We start from the raw sequence: 19,553 nt of genomic DNA on the forward strand, positions 1-19,553 counted from the left end.
AGGAATCTGCAAGGAAGGATGTGGAGCGGGCGTTTGGGATCCTCATACAGAAGTGGCACATAATCAAATATCCAGCACGAGCATGGGAAAGGGAAAAATTGATGAAGGTGATGAAAGCGTGTGTTATTTTACATAACATGATCTTAGAAGAAGAGGGTAGAGCTATTTGTACGTATACTCCGAATGATATGCTCAATCCACCTGCAGTAATACAAGTCGGCAGCCCGACATACTTTACAAGGCTTTTGGAAATACAGAATAGTGAAACACACCATAATTTACGTCAAGATTTGACTGAACACATATGACAACGACAATTTGAAGACGAAAACAAAGTGGATGAGGACGGAGACGATGAGGACAATGATGCAAACGAATAGTTTTTTTTTCAATGTTTTTTATTAATTTTTATGTTATTAGTAAAATGTACGTTGAATTTTTAAAAATATCACTTTTATGTTTATCAATGTTTATTTTATTAGTAAGCATATATATTGAATTTAAAAATATTATTTTTATTTTTATTAATGTGTTTTTTATCAATGTTTTATTGTGTTTTTAATTTAATATAATGTAAAAAAATAATAAATAATAAAAAAAAACAATGTGGAGTGATAACCATTTCCAATGATTAGTAAACATGTAGTGAATATGTAAGTGAGATGATGTGGCGCATAGGTGGCATCACTTTTCTAATGAATAGCTAGTGACCATACCCCATGGCCTTAGAGTTTATCCTTTCGTCCTGTTTCAGTAGTAGCCAGATATGGTAGACTTTCAATTTTTTATATTTCCATTCTTATTCTATCGAAAAACAAAAATACTACTTTAATGCTTTATGAAGCTACAATGATTTTTAATGGGTTACAGGGAGGTACAAGAAGTAATGAAGGGTGCATAACTCTTGGACCATGGGGTGGTTCACAGGGTGAAGACTGGGTAATTATGCCTGAAGGCGGCTTTCTTAAAAAGATCACAATCGTACATGCAGGGGTTATCGATCGCATTAGATTTCAAAGTGATTGTCATACGGGTAAAACTGAAACCTCCATTTTTGGTGGAGATGGTGGCAACAAAACTGACATGGTAATTGATGTTCTTTCATTACCTCTTTGATCTCATCAAAGACATTTGTCGATGACATTTCCTCAATTCTGCAGATTTTAATTGACTACCCAGACGAATATTTGACTAATATAAGCGGGACAATTGGTCAATTTGGAGGTTCTACTGTAGTCATGTCTTTATGCTTTCGAACAAATCAGATTCGTTATGGTCCGTATGGTAATTCAGATAAAGGCACCCCTTTCGCATATGATGGTAAAGATGGGATGATAGTTGGATTTTATGGTCGTGCTGGAAAATACATTGATTCTATTGGGATTTATGTGATTCCAAAATCACTAGCATTATATCCCAAATCTTCACATGGGGTTCGTTTTTTTGTCTCAAAATTTGATTGTCGATTATTTTCTGCTTTTAGTGTTTAACAAGTGTTAGATACTCGTGACTAATTAATTTCATTTCACTGCAGTTGTGCTGCAAGATGTCTGCACTAGGAATGGCGAGTGGGGCAGGACCTTGGGGGGCTGCTGGAGGTAGGCCATGGGATGATGGGGTTTTCTCACATGTCAAACAAATACGTGTTTATTTAGGAGAGTCTTTGAAGGTCATTTGTGGCGTCCAATTTAAATATGTTAAGAGGGATGGTAATTCCGTTTTGTCACAAATGCATGGAGGAACACGTGGCGATAAAACACAACTGGTAATGTGCACAAATATTAGAATATACACTTTTTTTTGTTTGCTATTTGTGAGTGAGTGGCATTACCGGTGTAATCTAATGGGTAAACCTTAATCTTAATAGGTTGATTTTGATGATGAGAAAGAGTATTTGACTGGGATATCGGGCTTTTACAGACCTGTTGAAGTTAATGGCATAACTTCTATTTCTTTTCACACAAACAAGAAGATTTATGGGCCTTATGGACAGGAACGTGGAAAGGGGTCTGTTGATTATACTTCAAAATCATCTCCCGGGAAAGTTGTTGGGTTTCATGGGAGGAATGGTGATTTTCTGATCGCAATTGGTGTTCATATGGAGTATTTTTGAAGCTGGTGGTGATAGTAGAAGCTTTGACTTTTTTTTTGTTAAGATGCATGTATTAATGGTAATTTAATCAAATTTGCCGGTCCTCACTTTTGATAATACATGATTGACGTATTTGGGTTTTTTTCATTGTTATTTACTATGTTTTTTTTAAAAGGAAAACTGCAATAAATATTGGTCTCATAATCGATTTAGTCCTTATATATATTTTTTATTCAATTAAGTCCCAAATACCGTTAATCGTATTCAATTTAACCCTTTGACCCGGTCAACAGGTCATCTAACTTTCAAAAAATACATTTTTGGCCCAGATTTTAAAATTTATTACAAATTTGATCAAAAATTTACACTTTTGGCCCAAATTTTAAATTTTGTTACAAATTTGGTCCACACTTTACCCTTTTTGCCCAAATTTTAGAATTTTATATGAATTCATCATAACTTTAGTTTTTTTACAACTTTTTTTTCTCAAAGAATTGTTTGAAATATGTTTTTTCTTTATAACATCATATTTATACAAAAAAAAACGTATTTTCACATAAAAATCTTATATTTTATATATAAAAACTTTCTTCAAAAAGTTTTTTGTATATGAAATATTTAGTTATAAAAATAAGTATTTATTAAGTATATAAATATATAGAAATCCGTTTTTATAAAAAAAATGTATACAAAAGTGTATTTTACAAAAAAAAAATGTATACAAACACCCTATTTTATCTATATTTTTTTTATAAAATCGTGTTTGTTTATATTCTTTTTTATAAAAACGTGTTTGAATATTTTTTTTATATAATACGTGTTTGTATACATTTTATAAAATGTATACAAACACGATTTTATAAAATATATACAAACACGTATTATATAAAAACTTATTCAAACATGTTTTTATAAAATATATATGAACACGTATTATATAAAAAATTATTCAAACACGTTTTTATAAAAAAAATATAAACAAACACGATTTTATAAAAAAATATAGATGCACACCTAATTGTGTACATATATATATATATATATATATATATATATATATATATATATATATATATATAAAGGTGATAGGTGTTTGTGTACATTTTTTTATAAAAACAAATTTATATATATATTTATATACTAAATAAATACATATTTTTATAACTAGATATTTCATATACAAAAAACTTTTTAAAAAAAGTTTTTATATAGGAAATATAAGATTTTTATGTGAAAATACATTTTTTTGTATAAATATGATTTTATAAAGAAAAAACATATTAGAAACAATTTTTTGAAAAAAAAAAGTTGTAAAAAAAAACTAAAATTAGGATGAATTCATAATAAAATTCTAAAATTTGGGCAAAAAAGGTAAGTTTGGACCAAATTTGTAAAAAAAAAAATTAAAATCTGGATCAAAAGTGTAAATTTTGGACCAAATTTGTAATAAATTTTGAAATCTGGGCCAAAAATGTAATTTTTGAAAGTTGGATAACCTGTTGACCGGGTCAAAGGGTTAAATTGAATACGATTACCGGTATTTGAGACTTAATTGAATAAAAAAAATATATAGGGACTAAATCGATTATAAGGCCAATATGTAGGGACTTTATTGTAGTTTTCCCTTTTTAAAAACCCAACAATTTATATGTATTTTTGAATTATGATTGTGTTTTTCTCATACTTCAAAATTTTATTCACTTTTGGAACTACTTTAAGTGGTGTAATCATTGGTTAATTTATTTAGTTTTTTTTTTTTTTTTAAATGGGTTAATCTAAGTTTAATTATGAGTAAATTACTGAAATCGTCCCTGTGGTTTGGTCAAAATTTCACGTTTGGTCCCTAACTTATTTTTTGCACTCGGATCGTCCCTGTGGTTTGATTTTGTTGCGTCTTTCGTCCCTGTGGTTTGATTTTGTTGCGTCTTTCGTCCCTGTGGTTTGATTTTGTTGCATTTTTCGTCCCTTACATACATAAAGTTAGGGACCAAACATGCAAAATTTACCAAACCATAGGAACGAAAAACGCAACAAAAGCAAACCACAGGGACGATCCGAGTGCAAAAAAAAAGTTAGGGACCAAACGTGCAATTTTGACCAAACCACAGGGACAATTTCAGTAATTTACTCTTTAATTATTTATGTAATAGATTAGGTTGAGAATTACATAAACATATGAGCTCGATGACAAGTTTGATTAAAAACTTAAAGCCAATTAATAAATGGATTGAACCCGAATCCAATCTAGGTTGACTTATTACCAGCTCTATGCAAAGGATCGTTGATGGTTTTTATGTATTTATATCATTTAGTTTGATGATCAAGATAGCCTTGAGGCCATGGTCAGATTAACTTTAATAATAATAGTTGAGTGCACAACTATTTAACTGGATTTATTAGGTGTTAGCTAAAGATGGTGTTAGGTTTCAAATTCTCTTGGCATATTGGGAAAAATGGTTCTTTAAAGGGCAAGATAGATCATTTTTAAGCATACTTCCCTCTGTGTTCTCTTTCAATCAGCTTTAACAACCAAATGAAAAAACACACACCTTAGTGTAAAAGATGGTCAATGGACCCGGTTAACCCAACCAACTCAAACCAAAATTAGATAAAATAAGTCGGGTTTAATATGGTCCAAAAAGAAAAGCAAGTTAACCCAACCGATTATAACCCCAATTACCATTCTACAACCTTCTAAATTGTTGCTTCAATTCCTCTTGACAAGAGGAAAACAACATCTTTGCTGATCAGGACGTGAAAGTATATGAAACACTGACCATGTTTTGTCAAATAGGTACATATATGTGGAAACAATGATCAAGTTTGTCAAACATGTGATAGCTTGTTTACTATTTTGAGTTCTATGTTGATCAACTTTATGTTGAAAACTTGAGTTCGTTATTGATCAGGTTTATGTGAAAGAAAATATATGAAAATGTTACCCTTATTTTTGCTTATGTTTGTGATTTTTGACTTTATTTTCTTATAAGGCTCGAGGGAGTGGCTGCGGTTTGGGGCCGCGGTTTTGCCACCTCAGCCGTGCACATCGCCCCCTGACCGCGGTCTCCCGTGGTTTAGGTCGTAGTGTAGCCATTTTCGCCGTACAGTTTGATTGGATGGGGCATCTTTTGACCATTGAACGGTCCATTTGTAGAATTATTTATTATTATTATTATTTGTTTTTAAATTTACCCTATATATATTTACCATTTTTACAAAAACTTTACTCTATTTACTTATCTCTTTAACTATCTTTTCTTCAATTTTTTTCAACATGTCTTCTTCCAAAAGGCCCTCCAAAGAAAAAACACCCGCTGGAAACACCACAACCCCGATACCTTAATTTGTTCAACCGATTTTTTCGCCTCCGTATTACCACTATGGCGGTATACTTCCGTATTTTCCACAACGACCAACACAACCACTACCACAAACACAAACACTACCACAAACCGACACAAATTTTAATCCATTTGATTTTTGGTCTCAACCCGAGTTTGTTCAACAAACACAAACACAACCACCTACGGTCGTTTCTGATTCCAAACCGGAATTCGTTGAAGAAACTCAACCCACTCGAGCAACAACTAAAAGAAAAGAAAAGGCACATGCTAAAGGTTGGGAACCCTTAGAAATGTTAGTGTTGGCACAATCTTCGATTGATATTGCAGAAGATGCGACGGTTGGAAAAGACCAAAAGCATGACCGCTTTTGGATTCACGTTTTGTATAGGTTTGATAAAGGAATGAACCGTAGAGAATACAGTTCATAACATCAAGTGTACTCGAAATGGGGGAAGATGAACAAGGAAATCATGTTGTTTAATGATTTGTATACCAACATGAAACATCAATGGAAAAGTAGAGAAAACGATGATGTGATTTTGAGGAAAGCGCTGAAAGTGTATCAAAAAGAAAATCTGAAGGCTTTCAAGTTTCTTGAAGTTTGGAATTTTGTGAAAGATAACAAGAAATGCGAAAACAACAAAACATCAGACAAGCATATCGACAGTGGTTCAAAACACAGCAGAACATCTGAGCCCGACCACACTACATCAGATTTTCGTGTTCAATTTGATCTGAACAAAGATGAATTTGTTCCAGTTTCACCACCTTCCCGACCAATGGGAAAAGACAAAGCAAAAAGCAAAAACAAAGACAAAGCGTCAGATTCATATGAGTTGAAAGAAATGGGGGCTGACATGGAGGGTATAAAAGCTAGAATGGACAGGATTTTGCAAATTGCTTCTGAAAGAGAGCTTCGGAAACAAAGGGACAGCGACATGAGAGTACTATTGATGGACACACTGAATATGACCAGGGACGAGCTTCAAGTTATTTTGGCGATGAAGCAGGAAGTGAAAAAAACGTTATGTAAATCGTGCCTAGCTTTTAGTGTGTGTGTGTTTTTTTTTTTTTTTAAACGTTTGGTTTGCATTTTTTTTGTTTATATTTTTATGTTGTAGATTTTATGTTTCTAATTTGCATTTCTAAAAGTTTAGGGTTTTTTTTTTTTTTTTTTTTTTTTTTTTTTTTTTTTTTTTTTTTTAAGTTAAGCAATGTATGACATTTTTATTTTTAATTAATGAAATATTATATTTTGACAAAAAAAAAGATTTTATCCATTCAAAATAATAATAAAATAAACCAAGCAATGCAATGTAATATATATATATATATATATATATATATATATATATATATATATAATGAAGTTTTATTTGCTTAAATTATACAAAAAAAACACAAAAAGTGTGGTACCATTCCTTGGATGTGACAAGAAACCACATTTATGTGGTAAAAAATGATATGACACACATATGACAGTGAAGAGAGTACGGTTTCGGTGACACCAGTCACTCCAGCCTATGATGCTAGAGTCGATAGAAATTGATGATAAAACAACAATAGAAGTAGGGGTAGTGCTACATTAGTGCAAGAGTGGGCCTTGGCCTACCCCGTACAAATTTAAGGTGAAATATATATTATATATAAAATTCATATTTCTATTGAATAAAAAAATGTAAAGACTGTGAATTGTACCCACTCAAAACTTAAATTCATAATGAATGGAATAATTACCTACCGAGACATGTCGATTAAAGAATTAAGACAACAATTTTTTAAATAAATCAAATTGTATTTCAATCTCCATGGTGAATTGTTCGTTCATCAAGTTAGTATATTAATATTTTTTATTATTATCTTAGTTTAATCAATTACTTCCAAGTTAAACGAACAATTTACTTTAAAATCATATATTGTTACACGTTGTTATCATTCGAAGTATTTTGCTACTTGTTCATATTTTTTAAATTATTTGGCCTACCCTAAAACCAAATCCTGGCTACGCCACTGAGTAGAAGTCAATAGAAACAACAAAACAACCTATGTCTGTGTGAAATGATCAATGCCTTAAAAAAAGAAGTGAAGGGACTTTGAAGATGAACATGCTAGAAGGGATTATTTTTTATATTTTTTTGAAAGAGAATGCTTGTTACATTCCAGTGCAAATGACCTTTGTTATTCAAAAAAAAATTGATATTAAAAATCTCAAAATCGTCTTTTAAAGTGCAAACCTTAGCGAAATAAAAGTTAGGTTCAAACTCAAATTGCTTTTGATACAAACAATGATGGCGTGAAAGTTTTATGAAAAAAAAAGAAGGTAAAAGAGCTTTGGCATACATGATTGTAATAGTTGAACTTTCTTAGTTTTCTTAGTCTAATAAATAAAGGTTTTGTTTTGTTAAATGTCACATTCATATTAAATTTGTTAAATGTCACATTCATATTAAATTTGTTAAATGTTATTTTTTGGTTTTTTTGAATTAATTTATTTACACATATCATTTTATGAGTTTTTTTTTTAATTAAATTCTGCATAAACTTTTAATATAATAATTACAATAAATGTAATAATAAATGAATATCAATTTTATAAAAAAGACTTACCTTTTAGTTTTAAATTTATGTTTTTAAATTCTCAAATTAAAGCTCATTAATTTATTTATTTTATTTATTTAAATTGTTTGATTAAGATTAAAATATATTTCAAATTTTAATAATTCATTATTTTTTTATTTTCTTTTAAATTTGAAGTTCTCAAATATTTAGACTTATATATTTAACTTTTTTTTTTAAATTAATCCACATAACTCATGGTTTCACAACTAGTAATAAAATTAATAATATAAAATCTCATGTCCTTAATAGAGGCGCAATAACACAAGCGTTTTAAATATTTTATTTGGAAGGGAAAAATAACCTTCATGAATTAATTTGAAACAAACATTGATAGGGCATAATTGCTTACTTAGAACTGCCAAAAAATTTCACACACGAGTTGCTCAAAAAAAAAAGAAAAAACCCAAACATGGCAATCTTATATTATCAAAAGCGAAGAGTAGGAAATTCGATCGATGCAATTACCATTAAAAAATGAAATCTTAGCAAAAGGTCTATGCTTCTTCCATCATCTTCAGAGATACTCCATATGAACACCAATTGCAGTAAGAAAATCACCATTCCTCCCATGGAAACCAACTATTTTCCCAGAAGATGTGGTCGATGTAAAATAAACATACCCGGCACCTCCACTTTCCTGTCCATAAGGCCCATGTTTCCCCTTGTTCGTGTGAAAAGTGAGGGACGTTATACCTTCCAATCCATCATAGCCCTCAACAGGTCCATAATACCCCGATAATCCAGTCAAATACTCTTGCACACCATCCAAATTAATCTCCACTTCTGATATATCCCCATCATGATCTGTTCCTCCATGAAACCGTGACAAAATGAACTTACTATCCTTTTTTACGTATTTGAATTGGATGCCGAAAATCACCTTTGAAGGCTCTCCTACTTGAACCCTAACTTGCTTGATGTTGTTGAATACCCCATCATCCCATGGTTTACCTCCTGAAGCCCCCCAAGGTACTACATCCCTTGGAGCTCCAAGCAAAGACATCCTACAACATTTCTGCAATGAAAAATGATAATGCATATTAAAAAAAAAAAAAGATAAATTTACTTTAAAACAACAAAAATGTTGTTAAACAACAATATAAAGAATACTCTGATGTTTGACTGGGATTAAAGTTTAAGGCAATGCAAACCAAGTAGCACGGTCTTTATTAAAAAAATATATGAATGGTATTCAACCAATTGAATGCTATAAACACTTAATAGTGATTAAAACTTGGCAAAAGGGTTGTTGTCAATGGAAATGATGCAGTTAGAAAGATTAGAATGATCCTCAGATCTGGGATTTTCTTCAAATGCAGAGTTTCGGGCGATTGCTAGTGATTTTGGCATCACGTAAAACCCAATAGACGTGATGCTTGGGCAAAGACGTCCATGAAATCCAACAAGCACCCCGCCTTTACCCTCATATGAAAATGAAGTGCCGTGTTGAGAATTACCATATGGACCATAGCGATTCTGATTTGTGTGGAAACATAATGACGTCACTAAATAACAAGTAGTCGTCCCACTTATTGAAGTTAAATATTCATCAGGATAGTCAATGCAAATCTGCAAAAAACGAAAAGTGTAGTCCATAATGTGCATGGACATATACGATGAAATGCATCAAGTCATATTCAGATAAGAGCGGTTACCATGTCCGTTCGTTCACCACGCTGGCGACCAAAAAAGGACTTTTGTCGTGCACCTGTGCTACTGTCGCTTTGGAATTCAATGCCATCAATACACATTCCATGTAAAATACGAATTTTTTTAATAAACCCATCCGGTATATAAATACACTCTTTCCCTGCTGAGAATGAGATGTTCGTGCCCCATGGTCCAAACGTTATGCATTTTTCTAAAATGGGTGCATCTGCCTGCAAAGCATACAAATGCATCATATAACTCTACAACTAATTAGCGCATGAGATTAAACATAATCAATAAAAATGCCAAAAAAGTGAACCACTACCATCGGCCTATTGAAATCACTATTAGTGGATATCCCCCCACCTGCACCAATCGATTAACAGATTAGAACAATATGCTTAATGTTGATAAAAAAAAACTAATATTCTCATACAAAACAAAGTCATTGGCATTACACATATTAATTAAGCTCAACCTAAATTAGATGGAAGTTACAAACTAAATAAATAGAAAAGAACAATCCATCAGTCGGTGTTCAAATTACCATCTTGAAAATTTTCTAATATGATGACTATCAAATATAGTTTGAATATGTATCCATTCATCAGAGTCAAACGCGCAAATACTGTTTTTACACGGAAACAAACTAATTAGAAAGGTTGAAAGCATAATCTCTAATTACCTTCTTCGAATGAATGCCCAAATGAAGGTTTCGAAGTTGGAAGCACGAACATTCATTAACAGAGAATGCTAAAGAAATAGAAAAAGAAAAGGGGAGTAGGGCTCAGCGACTCTTTAATTCCTCTGTCTTTGAGAAACGAAACGAGCGGACAAATTGCAAAATCAACAGCCATCTCTCGTAAACCAGCGCAAGCGACTCTCTAACTCATCTGTGTTCAGACTTGAGAAGCGAAACGAGCAGAAAAATTACAAAGGCCACAGCCATGTCTCGTAAAAAATTGCAAAAAGCCACAGCCATATCTCGTGATCCAACTTATTTTAACGTTTTAAAATACCATTTTAGTATTCAATAATAAAAAAAAAATCTGGGGTAAATTACGCAGATGGTCACTGTGATTTAGGATAATTTGTGTGTTTGGTCTCTAACAATTTTTTTTCACCCATACCGACCTTATATTATATTTTTGTTGCACGCTTGGTCTCTATCCATTCAAAAAAGACTTATTTATCTTTACTAATTTCTTTTATATTTTTTAAATTATCAACTAATTAAAAAAAAGTTGAATTAAATTTGGGGAAAAATTGCAAGAATGTTCCTTGTGGTTAGGTCGAAATTATCACTTTGGGCCAAACATGTTTAGACTAGACTCATGGTCCAAGGGTTTTCATTTTCTTATCACTTTTGTCCAATTTACTTTAAACTTTTTTGTAATGACGATTTTGTCATTTGTTTTTTTTTCCAGTTTTTATTTATTTATTTATTTAGTTTAATATTTAAAAGAAAAACAAAAAATAAAATCTCTCTTTCTCTCTCTCTCTCTCTCTCTCTCTCTCTCTCTCTCTCTCTCTTACCTATATTCCTCACCTCTTTTTGCTAGAATCCTCCAAAACCACCGGTCATCGCCGCCACACCCATGACCACCGATCAACTCAACCACCACTATTGATCAACGTCGACAACAACACCTGTGAACACCTCCACTAACACCCTAGCATCATATGAAAGTCAAATCGAGCTACGGATCTAGACTAAGAAGGCTACAACCACCATTACCGGTCAAAATGTATCAAAAGTGTTTGTTGATCTAAAAACAAAAGAAGGGCGGCGACGACGATACAATGGATGAACTATGACGAACAAATATCTCCAACGATGACGGTCGACGATACGACCGTTGGAGCTTCTCCAAACGAAACTAGGGTTTTTAATGAAAGGGGTTAGACGGAGCTAGGGTTTGCAAACCCTAAACTAGTGAAGGTGAGAGCAAGGCAGGGACGACGTAGTAGTTGTCGACGATGGCTTCTTACGCTCGAGGTGGAGATCTGGTAAGATAGGGTGTTCAACGGATCTTCACCTTCAAACAACTACGGATCCGACAATGTTGCAGATCTAGTAGGACGACGTTGATCTACATTTGTTACGACGAACACGACGACGTTGAAAACCCTTGGGCATTTTGATGCCTTTCCAATCTTGGTCTTTGAAGCCCTTCCCTGCCGCTGCAAACCCTAGCAACTCAACGTAGACGATGGGTGAGCCGATGCAAACTCTGAAGTTAGGGTTTATTGGCGGCTTGGGTTTTCATTTCTTGGTGGCTAAGTCGATTGAGTTGGGATGGTCAATTTTCCGGGGCTGAGAACTACGGAACAATGGGTGAAGGGATGGGTGTTTGGTGGTGCTACACGACCAGAGGGATGTGGGGAGGGGCTGCGAAGGTGGTGGTCGGCAGCCTCCTTTCTTCGTCGGAGGAAGAGATGGTGAGAAATGACCGGGTCAACTGTTTTTTTGTTAAGAGAGAGAGAGAGAGAGGTATTTTCTTTTAAATATTAAACTATTTAAATAAATAAAAAAATTCAAAAAGCAAAACCAAGGGCAAAATCGTCATTACAAAAAAGTTTAAAGTAAATTGGACCAAAGTGGTAGGAAAATGAAAACCCTTGGACCATGAGTGCTAGTCCAAACTTGTTTGCCCCAAAATTGCAATTTCGACCTAATCACAAGGACCATTCTTGCAATTTTGTATAAATGTGGAAAAGAAATTAAATGGATATTAAAATCTAATGGGACCTACCACCCCATTACTACTCCACCCACACCTCACCCTTTTTAATAATATTGTTACTTGGGTAGGTTGATTTTAAGACATTATTCTATCTTTTTGTTGATTTTGTAGTTTTTGGCTTGATTCTTTCTACAACTATTTTAACAATAATTTCATTTGTCCTTCAAGAAAAAACATATGGCGAACAAAAAAAATTAGTGGTCGGTTTGCTTTTCAATTGACATGTATTAATATATTTATCACTTTTGCATTTGTTGTATGTGTGTTTTAATATATTAATAATCGTTTTTGCATTTGTTGTATGTGTTTGGTTTGCTTTTGGACTGATTTAGAAATGATCCAATATCACTTATAGAATATTTAGCTCATATTTATTAGATTTTGTTCACGAAAACTTTTTTTTAAGTACTTATAAGAATATTTCAATTAAGTTTTTGACAACCTTTTCTTCATCAAAATATTATGACTACCTTTAGGTATAAATAAATCAATACACATCAGTTTATACAAACCAATTCATGCAGAAAAATTAGAAAAATAATCATATTAATATACATTTTAAAATTGAAAAAAAAAAGTTACAATGATGAGAAATGACGTTTAAATGTTGAACTATACAAACCCTTACATATGTTAGTAAACATTACAAGGAAAAAGGGAACAAAATTCTATTTTACCACCAACTCCAAACCGTAACCTGAACACATTGTGTGTTTCCGTAAAACTATTGCATAAACAACGGAGCAACAAAGCGCTGCATATTCCTTTTAAAAATTCTATAAATGAACAGACAATTGGATATGATTGTGTTTACTGTCACAAAGAAGACATATAAGAAAATATGGAATGCATTTTGGATCTAGATGTGTGTTTATCTTATCCTAATTAGTCGGCTCACAAACATACATCTTCTAAATCAAAGGAAAATAAAAGAACTTAGAACCTAAAAATTTTATTAGAGCTTAAAAATCATAAAGAAAGAGTCATAAAATATTGTGACGTTTTATCCTAAAGAGCACTGGTATGCTTAGGGGCTCTATTTGTTGTAATTGGGTGATCACGTGAGTTGTAGCCGATGTATGGCTTCATGAATACTTTGTTTCACATCATTCACACTACATAATATAATAGGATGGTTTTATGCCTTTAAAATTATTAAAGCTTTAATATGTCTCCTATTTTACACTTGCATCTTCCCTACAACTATATTCAACTACGGCAAGATGGTTTGATGCCATAATATCTTAAATCTATAATTATTTTATGCTTTTAAAAAATGCACATGACAACAATAATTCAATTGAACAAAAGGTTATCCGATGACAATATAAATATATATTTCTCTTTCTTTTTGTTCACAAACCCTATTTGGCTATAACTTTTTCAAGATTTTTTTTTGAGTTAATCCAGGATGATTCACCAGGCTATACGAAGAACACATATAATCTAATAACATTCAAACCTCGAAAAAATTGCAATAGTTGGATAGGTTTTTAAAGGTAAAATAAATCAAACTAAAAAGGGAGAAATAAAATTGCACCACTTGATGCATGGACTCAAACTGAAGGTAATTTTTTTGGTCCATCATTACTTTTATAACCTTATGATCCACTACTAGAAAAACAACTTTTTACGATGCTCATTGCGCGTCGTAAAAGGCTCAGACGACGCGCAAATGCGCGTCAAGGAAGGCCCTGTCATAAAGAGAGACGACACGCTTTTGCGCGTCGTCTATAGACGACGCGATTTACGACACACAATTACCACGCGCGGTTACGACACGCAATGCGTATCAAGGAAGGCCCTGTCATAAAGAAAGATGACACGGATTCGCGTGTCGTAACCTTACGACGTGCGTGTTAATGACACGCAATGCTTATCAAGAAACCCCTGTCAAGAAAGGCCATGTCATAAATGAAGACGACACACATTTTTGCGTATCATAATGTTAAATGTTTAAAAAAATATATATAATTTATATATTCACTAATTTCAAATTAAATAATACATTAAAAATCTCATAATACAAAATAAAATACCATAAATAACAAAGATAATTCATTTCACTAATATGTCAAATACAAATAATTATTCTAAAAGTGAGTAAATGTTATAAAAAAATGAGCTCATTTATATACAATTGCATCATCTAGCTTATTATGTGCCAACAACTCTCTGTGTGTTTACTTTTGCTTGAGTCTCGTTTCCTCCAAAGCTTCTAGCCATGCCAAAATATGATATCTTGAGTCTCATTTCAAGAACCAAAATCACCTTCAATCACCCAATTAAACTCTAATGTTGGTAGACTGAGAGTTCCAAAATCAAGTTTACATCCATCACCTTCAATCACCCAATTAAACTCTAGATCTTCTGTTGTTTGAAAGAAATTGGTGTTTGTAATCTATGAACAAAAAAACGCAAAGACCAAGGTTAGCATTTGCTATATAGAAAAGCATAACTCCAGAGTACTTGTAGTCTACTGTGAGTATATAATATAATATATAAACCTCAATTTCCATATAATATTTTAAACTATGATACTTAGAAGATACATTATTATTATTATTATAACTAGTATTATCATTTAGCCCAATTGACTATTCTATGTAGTGATTAAATCATTTTACTTTTTGACTGTTTAGAACAAGATTTTCTGGGTTATTTGGTTTTATAATCATGCCAAAACACCAAAAAGAACAACATACTTTCATCAGTTAATTGATTTATCCACTGAATGTTATGTTTTATTGATTTAGCCACCAAACTGTTATGTTTTATTGATTTAGTCACCAAACTATTATCATACTAATCATAAATAATGATTTTAGTTCAGTAGCTAAATTGATAAAATCTTGAAAGTATGTTATTCTTTTATGTATTTTTCCCTTTTTCAAAACCAAGTAACCAATGAAAATGGTTTTCTTAAAAGGTAAAAAATAAGTATGATGGCTTAATCACTATAGATGGCAGTTAATTGGCTAAACTGATCAATGGTAAAGTATAAGTGCTTTTTATGTATTTTTCACAAATAACATATCCTACTTTCATCATTTCTTCCTATTATTTACAACATAATATTTTCATTTTTTTCTCATTACAATTTTTTATACCTTCTAACCCGTTCCACTGTCCCAACAGAAGTTATCTTCTTCCCAATTAAAGTTACTTCACCAGAACCAGGTTCCTCCATCTATGTACCATCATTAGCCTGCATACCATTAACAAATCAATCAATCATATTTATAAATAGAAAAAAAGTAGTGGTTTCATTTCAGTAAGGGCAAAACAGTATTTTTTATAAGGTACCGTTACATTGGGACATTTAGCAGCCTTGGCAGCTTCCCGGATAGCTTTTCCAATTGGATGTATTATATTGGATTCAACAGCAGTATCTAACTTCAGAACATCATTTTCTGTTGAACTTTGTAAAATTATAAATTAGACACAAAAGCTGCAAGATTAAAACATAACTGTAATTCAGAATATTCTTGGGGTGTTTTTGTGAGTATTTTTGTGACAACGGGTTTACCGATTGTTAATGTTCCTGAAAAAAATCACCTGTAAGAACTATGATCATTATAGACATGAACAAAAAAATCACCTGTATTAGGTAGTTAGTAATCACCTGTAAGGGAGAGTGGCACATGGCGTAAATAGCATGAAGTAAATGTTCTTACACCAAAGGGTGAGTACAGGGAATAAAAGAAAAAGGTTATCAATATCTTCATCGGATTGGAATAAAGAAACATGGGTATTTTCGGAATTCTGTGACATGGTTGACGTGGCAAGATGCATGGTGATTGATGCTACCTCATCTTGTAAAGAATGGGATGATGTGTGATTGTAGAGAAGATTAACCAATGGAGTTACATAATGTTATTATTGTATATGGTTGAAATAATAGCAATGTATATGGTTGAAATAGAATGTTACCTGAGGAACTGGTAATATGATAAATAAGTCAAGTCTCTAACACCTACAACTCTTGATTCTGGTGAAATGAATGCTAATATGAACTGAAAAAGAATTTCATAGAAATATTACACTAAAAAATTATATTATATTGGAATGAGAACTGAAAAAAGTTAATGTAAAAAGGGGTGATTATTTACCTGAAGAGGCATATACATGAGGTATATAAAGTCGGTTATGCTTCTGAAAGCCACCATCATTTTTGTCAAATATAATGGCTTTAAGAGTTTGAGTTGCTCTGGTATAATAAGTCAAACAAAAAACACCCTTCTTTATCTGTCCGGATTAATACCATTAAGTCAAAAAGAAACACTTACTAAGATTATGTAGAGCAAGAGTGAAATAATAACTAATGAGCATAAGCAACAAGTTTTCACACTGCATTAATAACCTAACACAGAAAATGATAATTTCATACCAAAATTCAATTTTACCTTATTCACTAACAATAAGTACAAGAATAAGGGGTCTATGAAAATAGCAAATAAGCAAGAAATGACAATGACCTAGTTCCACTGTTGAACAACTTTGGCCAAACATAAAACGGAGAATAAGGGGTCTATTCCCATAAATTAAATAGACCAATCAAAACCCAAACATAAAATGATTTTCCAGTGTCCTAGAAGTTGGAACCCAAACATAAAAGGAGAAACTAAAAAAATAGACCAATCAAAACCAAGAACCATGATATAGAACTTGCCCCTTCTGTATTTGTATTTTTCACAAATTCAAAGGGTAAACTACATGCATCAACAAAGAACCTTGATATAGAACTTGCTTCTGAAATCATTCCCAGCATTAAAAAATCATTCAGTTTTGTTATAGTGGTTTTATTACAGTTTTATGGTTTTATGGTTTTGTGATTTGATCTTACCTACAATTGTAGCTGCTTCAGAAAACCAAGATTGTCTTTGAAGAACTCAACACTTTGATCATAGGAAGCAAGCATGCCCATGTTTAATGCCATTGCCCTAACCACAGTGGGACCAACACCTTTCCAGAGAGCTAAAAATCCTTCATCTGCAGTGATTCTGTAGAGGGTATGGAATGGGTTTGTGTAGTTACTACGTTGGGCTGGCATCAGCTTGCATTCGGATGAGTGCCAGCTCAGCAGGGCTTCCTACACAGGCTCCGATAGCACCAGCTGTCAGCCCGCAGAAAGATTTTTGATATAACGGTAGTGGCTTTCCATCGTTGGCTTCAAGTGCCTTGTTTATCAGAATCCTATCAAGTAATTAAAGAGTCACATAAACAACCAAAAACAATAAATCTGTGTTTTTTTGGTTAATGAACCATTAATGGTGTACCTGAATGTAGCAAGTCTAGTTGTTGTGTATGTAGCTTGTCTATGCAATGCATCAGAAAGAACCTGTTCAAAACAAATTGCTTCATAGATCAGTAGAAGAAGAATGATGAATGTAGTACTAAGGTATGATAAAGAAATGAGAATTAGGGAAGGGGTTATGAAGAATCAGAGTAAGATCAACCTTACAAATCTATAGAGATGCACATTTTAGTAGCCTACAAAACATATTCTTTTCCAGTCACTCAACACTCAGACAATTAATTTGCTTGAGAGTTCACCAAAGTCGGTGGGGTTTACACCAAAAATCGCTGAGAAGAGTTTAGGACTGAGGAGCAAGGGAAAAACCCTAACTAACCTCAAATTAATCGGTTTTTACTGAAAAAAAAGGCAGAAATCGAGAGAGTTGGAGTTTACCTGTATAGGCGCTTGGTATGGTACCGCCGATTCACCGTCTTCTTCTACCACCAGTGTTAGTAACTGGAACGTCGAGAAAGCATCGATACAGTAGAACCGTAGCCGATGGGGAAGAAAACTGATGAATTGATGAAGGAGGTGTAACAGGTATTTGATATAAGAGATGGTGAGGGCAACATAATTTTTGATGGGAACTATGTGTGGTCGTGAAGGGGCTGAAATCAATTAGACACAAGAACACCACCACATCTTCCCCTTCGTTGCTCTCTTTTTCAGGGTCCAAGTAGATCATTCTCATTGGCGACGATGGAGGCGAGAATAGTGGTGGTTCAAGGCCGGATTTACGGATGAAGAAAGTTATTCCGAAAACCCTCGTAGAAGAAGAAAAAGAGAAGGTGATGAAGAAGAATAGTTATTGAAAGAGGGAATGAGGTGGAAACAAAATAAAAACCAGAGATTGGAGTGGTGGGAAGAATCGAAAGAGACGGTCAATGATATATATGAAATTAATAGGTGATAAAGGTGGTTGCTAACCCCGGTAAAGGATTAAGCTAAACCCATGAACAATACCGTGTAAGGAAAGTCTAAAGAAGCAGTAATGGAGAATTCGGAGCACCTGAGAAGCGAAGGGATCTAATGACGGTGTGTTTGTGGAGACGAGGGAGAAGAAGGTGGGGGTTTAAAAAATTGATCCATAATTTTAGTGTGAGGGTTGATTTGGAAGAAATCTCAAACCCTTAACCTTAAACATGATGTGAAGCAATTGATCCTTAATTTGAGGCTAGAAGAGGAAATGAGGGGTGGAGACGAGGGAGAAGAAGGTGGGGGTTTAAAAAATTTGGGGATTTCATTTTCCCTCCGAGACGCGAAACGCGTGTTTCTTAAGAAAAATATAAAACGACATTCACAGACGACGCACAAGTGCCTTCCGTGTTTTTAATATTTTTACATGAGACACTAATTTAAGGGCACTCAGTAATGCGCGACCTAAATCCTTAAATTTTTTGAAGAGATGACACTTTTTTAATGTCGCTCTCTAATGCGTAACATAAATCAAAGAGCGTCGTGTTTTGCGCGTCGTAAAAGGGTATGTTAATGAGATTACACTTTTTAATGTCGCTCTCTAATGGTACCTGAGTTTTTTCATAATCCAATCAATATTCACCAAATAAGTAATATTTTTTCAATTTAAAAACCCTTAAAAAACATCCAAAATAAGAGAAAGGAATTAAGAACTACCTGTTATAGAAGCAACCGTAGTTAGAATCCTTGATTCCTCATGAGCATCCCCTGAACCGTGTTAACATAATTATTTTTCTAATATTTAGAACCATTATCTAGCTTGAACCTAACAAAAAGAATCAAATTTAGCAATCTAAAAGTAATAAGCTTAAATCTCGTATGATTGG

General features: G+C 33.0%; 2 protein-coding genes across 4 annotated transcripts; one reads left to right on the forward strand and one right to left on the reverse strand.

Annotated features, from left to right (window-relative positions):
- The first annotated feature begins 765 nt into the window (after window positions 1–765).
- On the forward strand, window positions 766–2,195 carry LOC145072334 (agglutinin-like). Its single transcript, XM_079018775.1, has 4 exons — window positions 766–1,086; window positions 1,161–1,433; window positions 1,535–1,765; window positions 1,868–2,195. The coding sequence occupies exons 1-4, from the start codon at window positions 832–834 to the stop codon at window positions 2,111–2,113; spliced, it is 1,005 nt and encodes a 334-aa protein (XP_078874901.1). The 5' UTR covers window positions 766–831; the 3' UTR covers window positions 2,114–2,195.
- Window positions 2,196–8,388: 6,193 nt separating this feature from the next.
- LOC145072508 (jacalin-related lectin 19-like) lies at window positions 8,389–10,669 on the reverse strand. 3 transcript variants are annotated; one of them, XM_079019114.1, is made up of 5 exons: window positions 10,391–10,669; window positions 10,031–10,071; window positions 9,711–9,935; window positions 9,513–9,624; window positions 8,928–9,070 (listed from the first exon to the last, which is right to left on the reverse strand). In XM_079019114.1, the coding sequence occupies exons 1-5, from the start codon at window positions 10,440–10,442 to the stop codon at window positions 9,060–9,062; spliced, it is 441 nt and encodes a 146-aa protein (XP_078875240.1). In that variant the 5' UTR covers window positions 10,443–10,669; the 3' UTR covers window positions 8,928–9,059. The 3 variants fall into 3 exon arrangements, with proteins under 3 accessions (XP_078875112.1, XP_078875240.1, XP_078875170.1); XM_079018986.1 differs by lacking the exon at window positions 9,513–9,624 and having other exon boundaries at window positions 8,389–9,070; XM_079019044.1 differs by lacking the exon at window positions 8,928–9,070 and having other exon boundaries at window positions 9,131–9,624.
- Between the last annotated feature and the right edge of the window lie 8,884 nt (window positions 10,670–19,553).

The sequence above is a fragment of the Lactuca serriola genome, chromosome 1 (genome assembly GCF_051521515.1).
Source record: "Lactuca serriola cultivar US96UC23 chromosome 1, Lser_US96UC23_V15, whole genome shotgun sequence".
Classification (NCBI taxonomy): domain Eukaryota; kingdom Viridiplantae; phylum Streptophyta; class Magnoliopsida; order Asterales; family Asteraceae; genus Lactuca; species Lactuca serriola.

What these genes read in the sequence shown, in the direction of transcription:
- LOC145072334 (XM_079018775.1), top strand. Translation starts at nt 832, where the DNA reads ATGCTTTATGAAGCTACAATGATTTTTAATGGGTTACAGGGAGGTACA. An exon ending in GTGGCAACAAAACTGACATG is followed by an intron (nt 1,087 to 1,160) that starts GTAATTGATGTT and finishes TCAATTCTGCAG; the next exon opens with ATTTTAATTGACTACCCAGA. An exon ending in ATCCCAAATCTTCACATGGG is followed by an intron (nt 1,434 to 1,534) that starts GTTCGTTTTTTT and finishes ATTTCACTGCAG; the next exon opens with TTGTGCTGCAAGATGTCTGC.
- LOC145072508 (XM_079018986.1), bottom strand. Translation starts at nt 10,442, where the DNA reads ATGTTCGTGCTTCCAACTTCGAAACCTTCATTTGGGCATTCATTCGAA. An exon ending in TGGGCATTCATTCGAAGAAG is followed by an intron (nt 10,072 to 10,390) that starts GTAATTAGAGAT and finishes CGATTGGTGCAG; the next exon opens with GTGGGGGGATATCCACTAAT. An exon ending in GTGATTTCAATAGGCCGATG is followed by an intron (nt 9,936 to 10,030) that starts GTAGTGGTTCAC and finishes TATGCTTTGCAG; the next exon opens with GCAGATGCACCCATTTTAGA.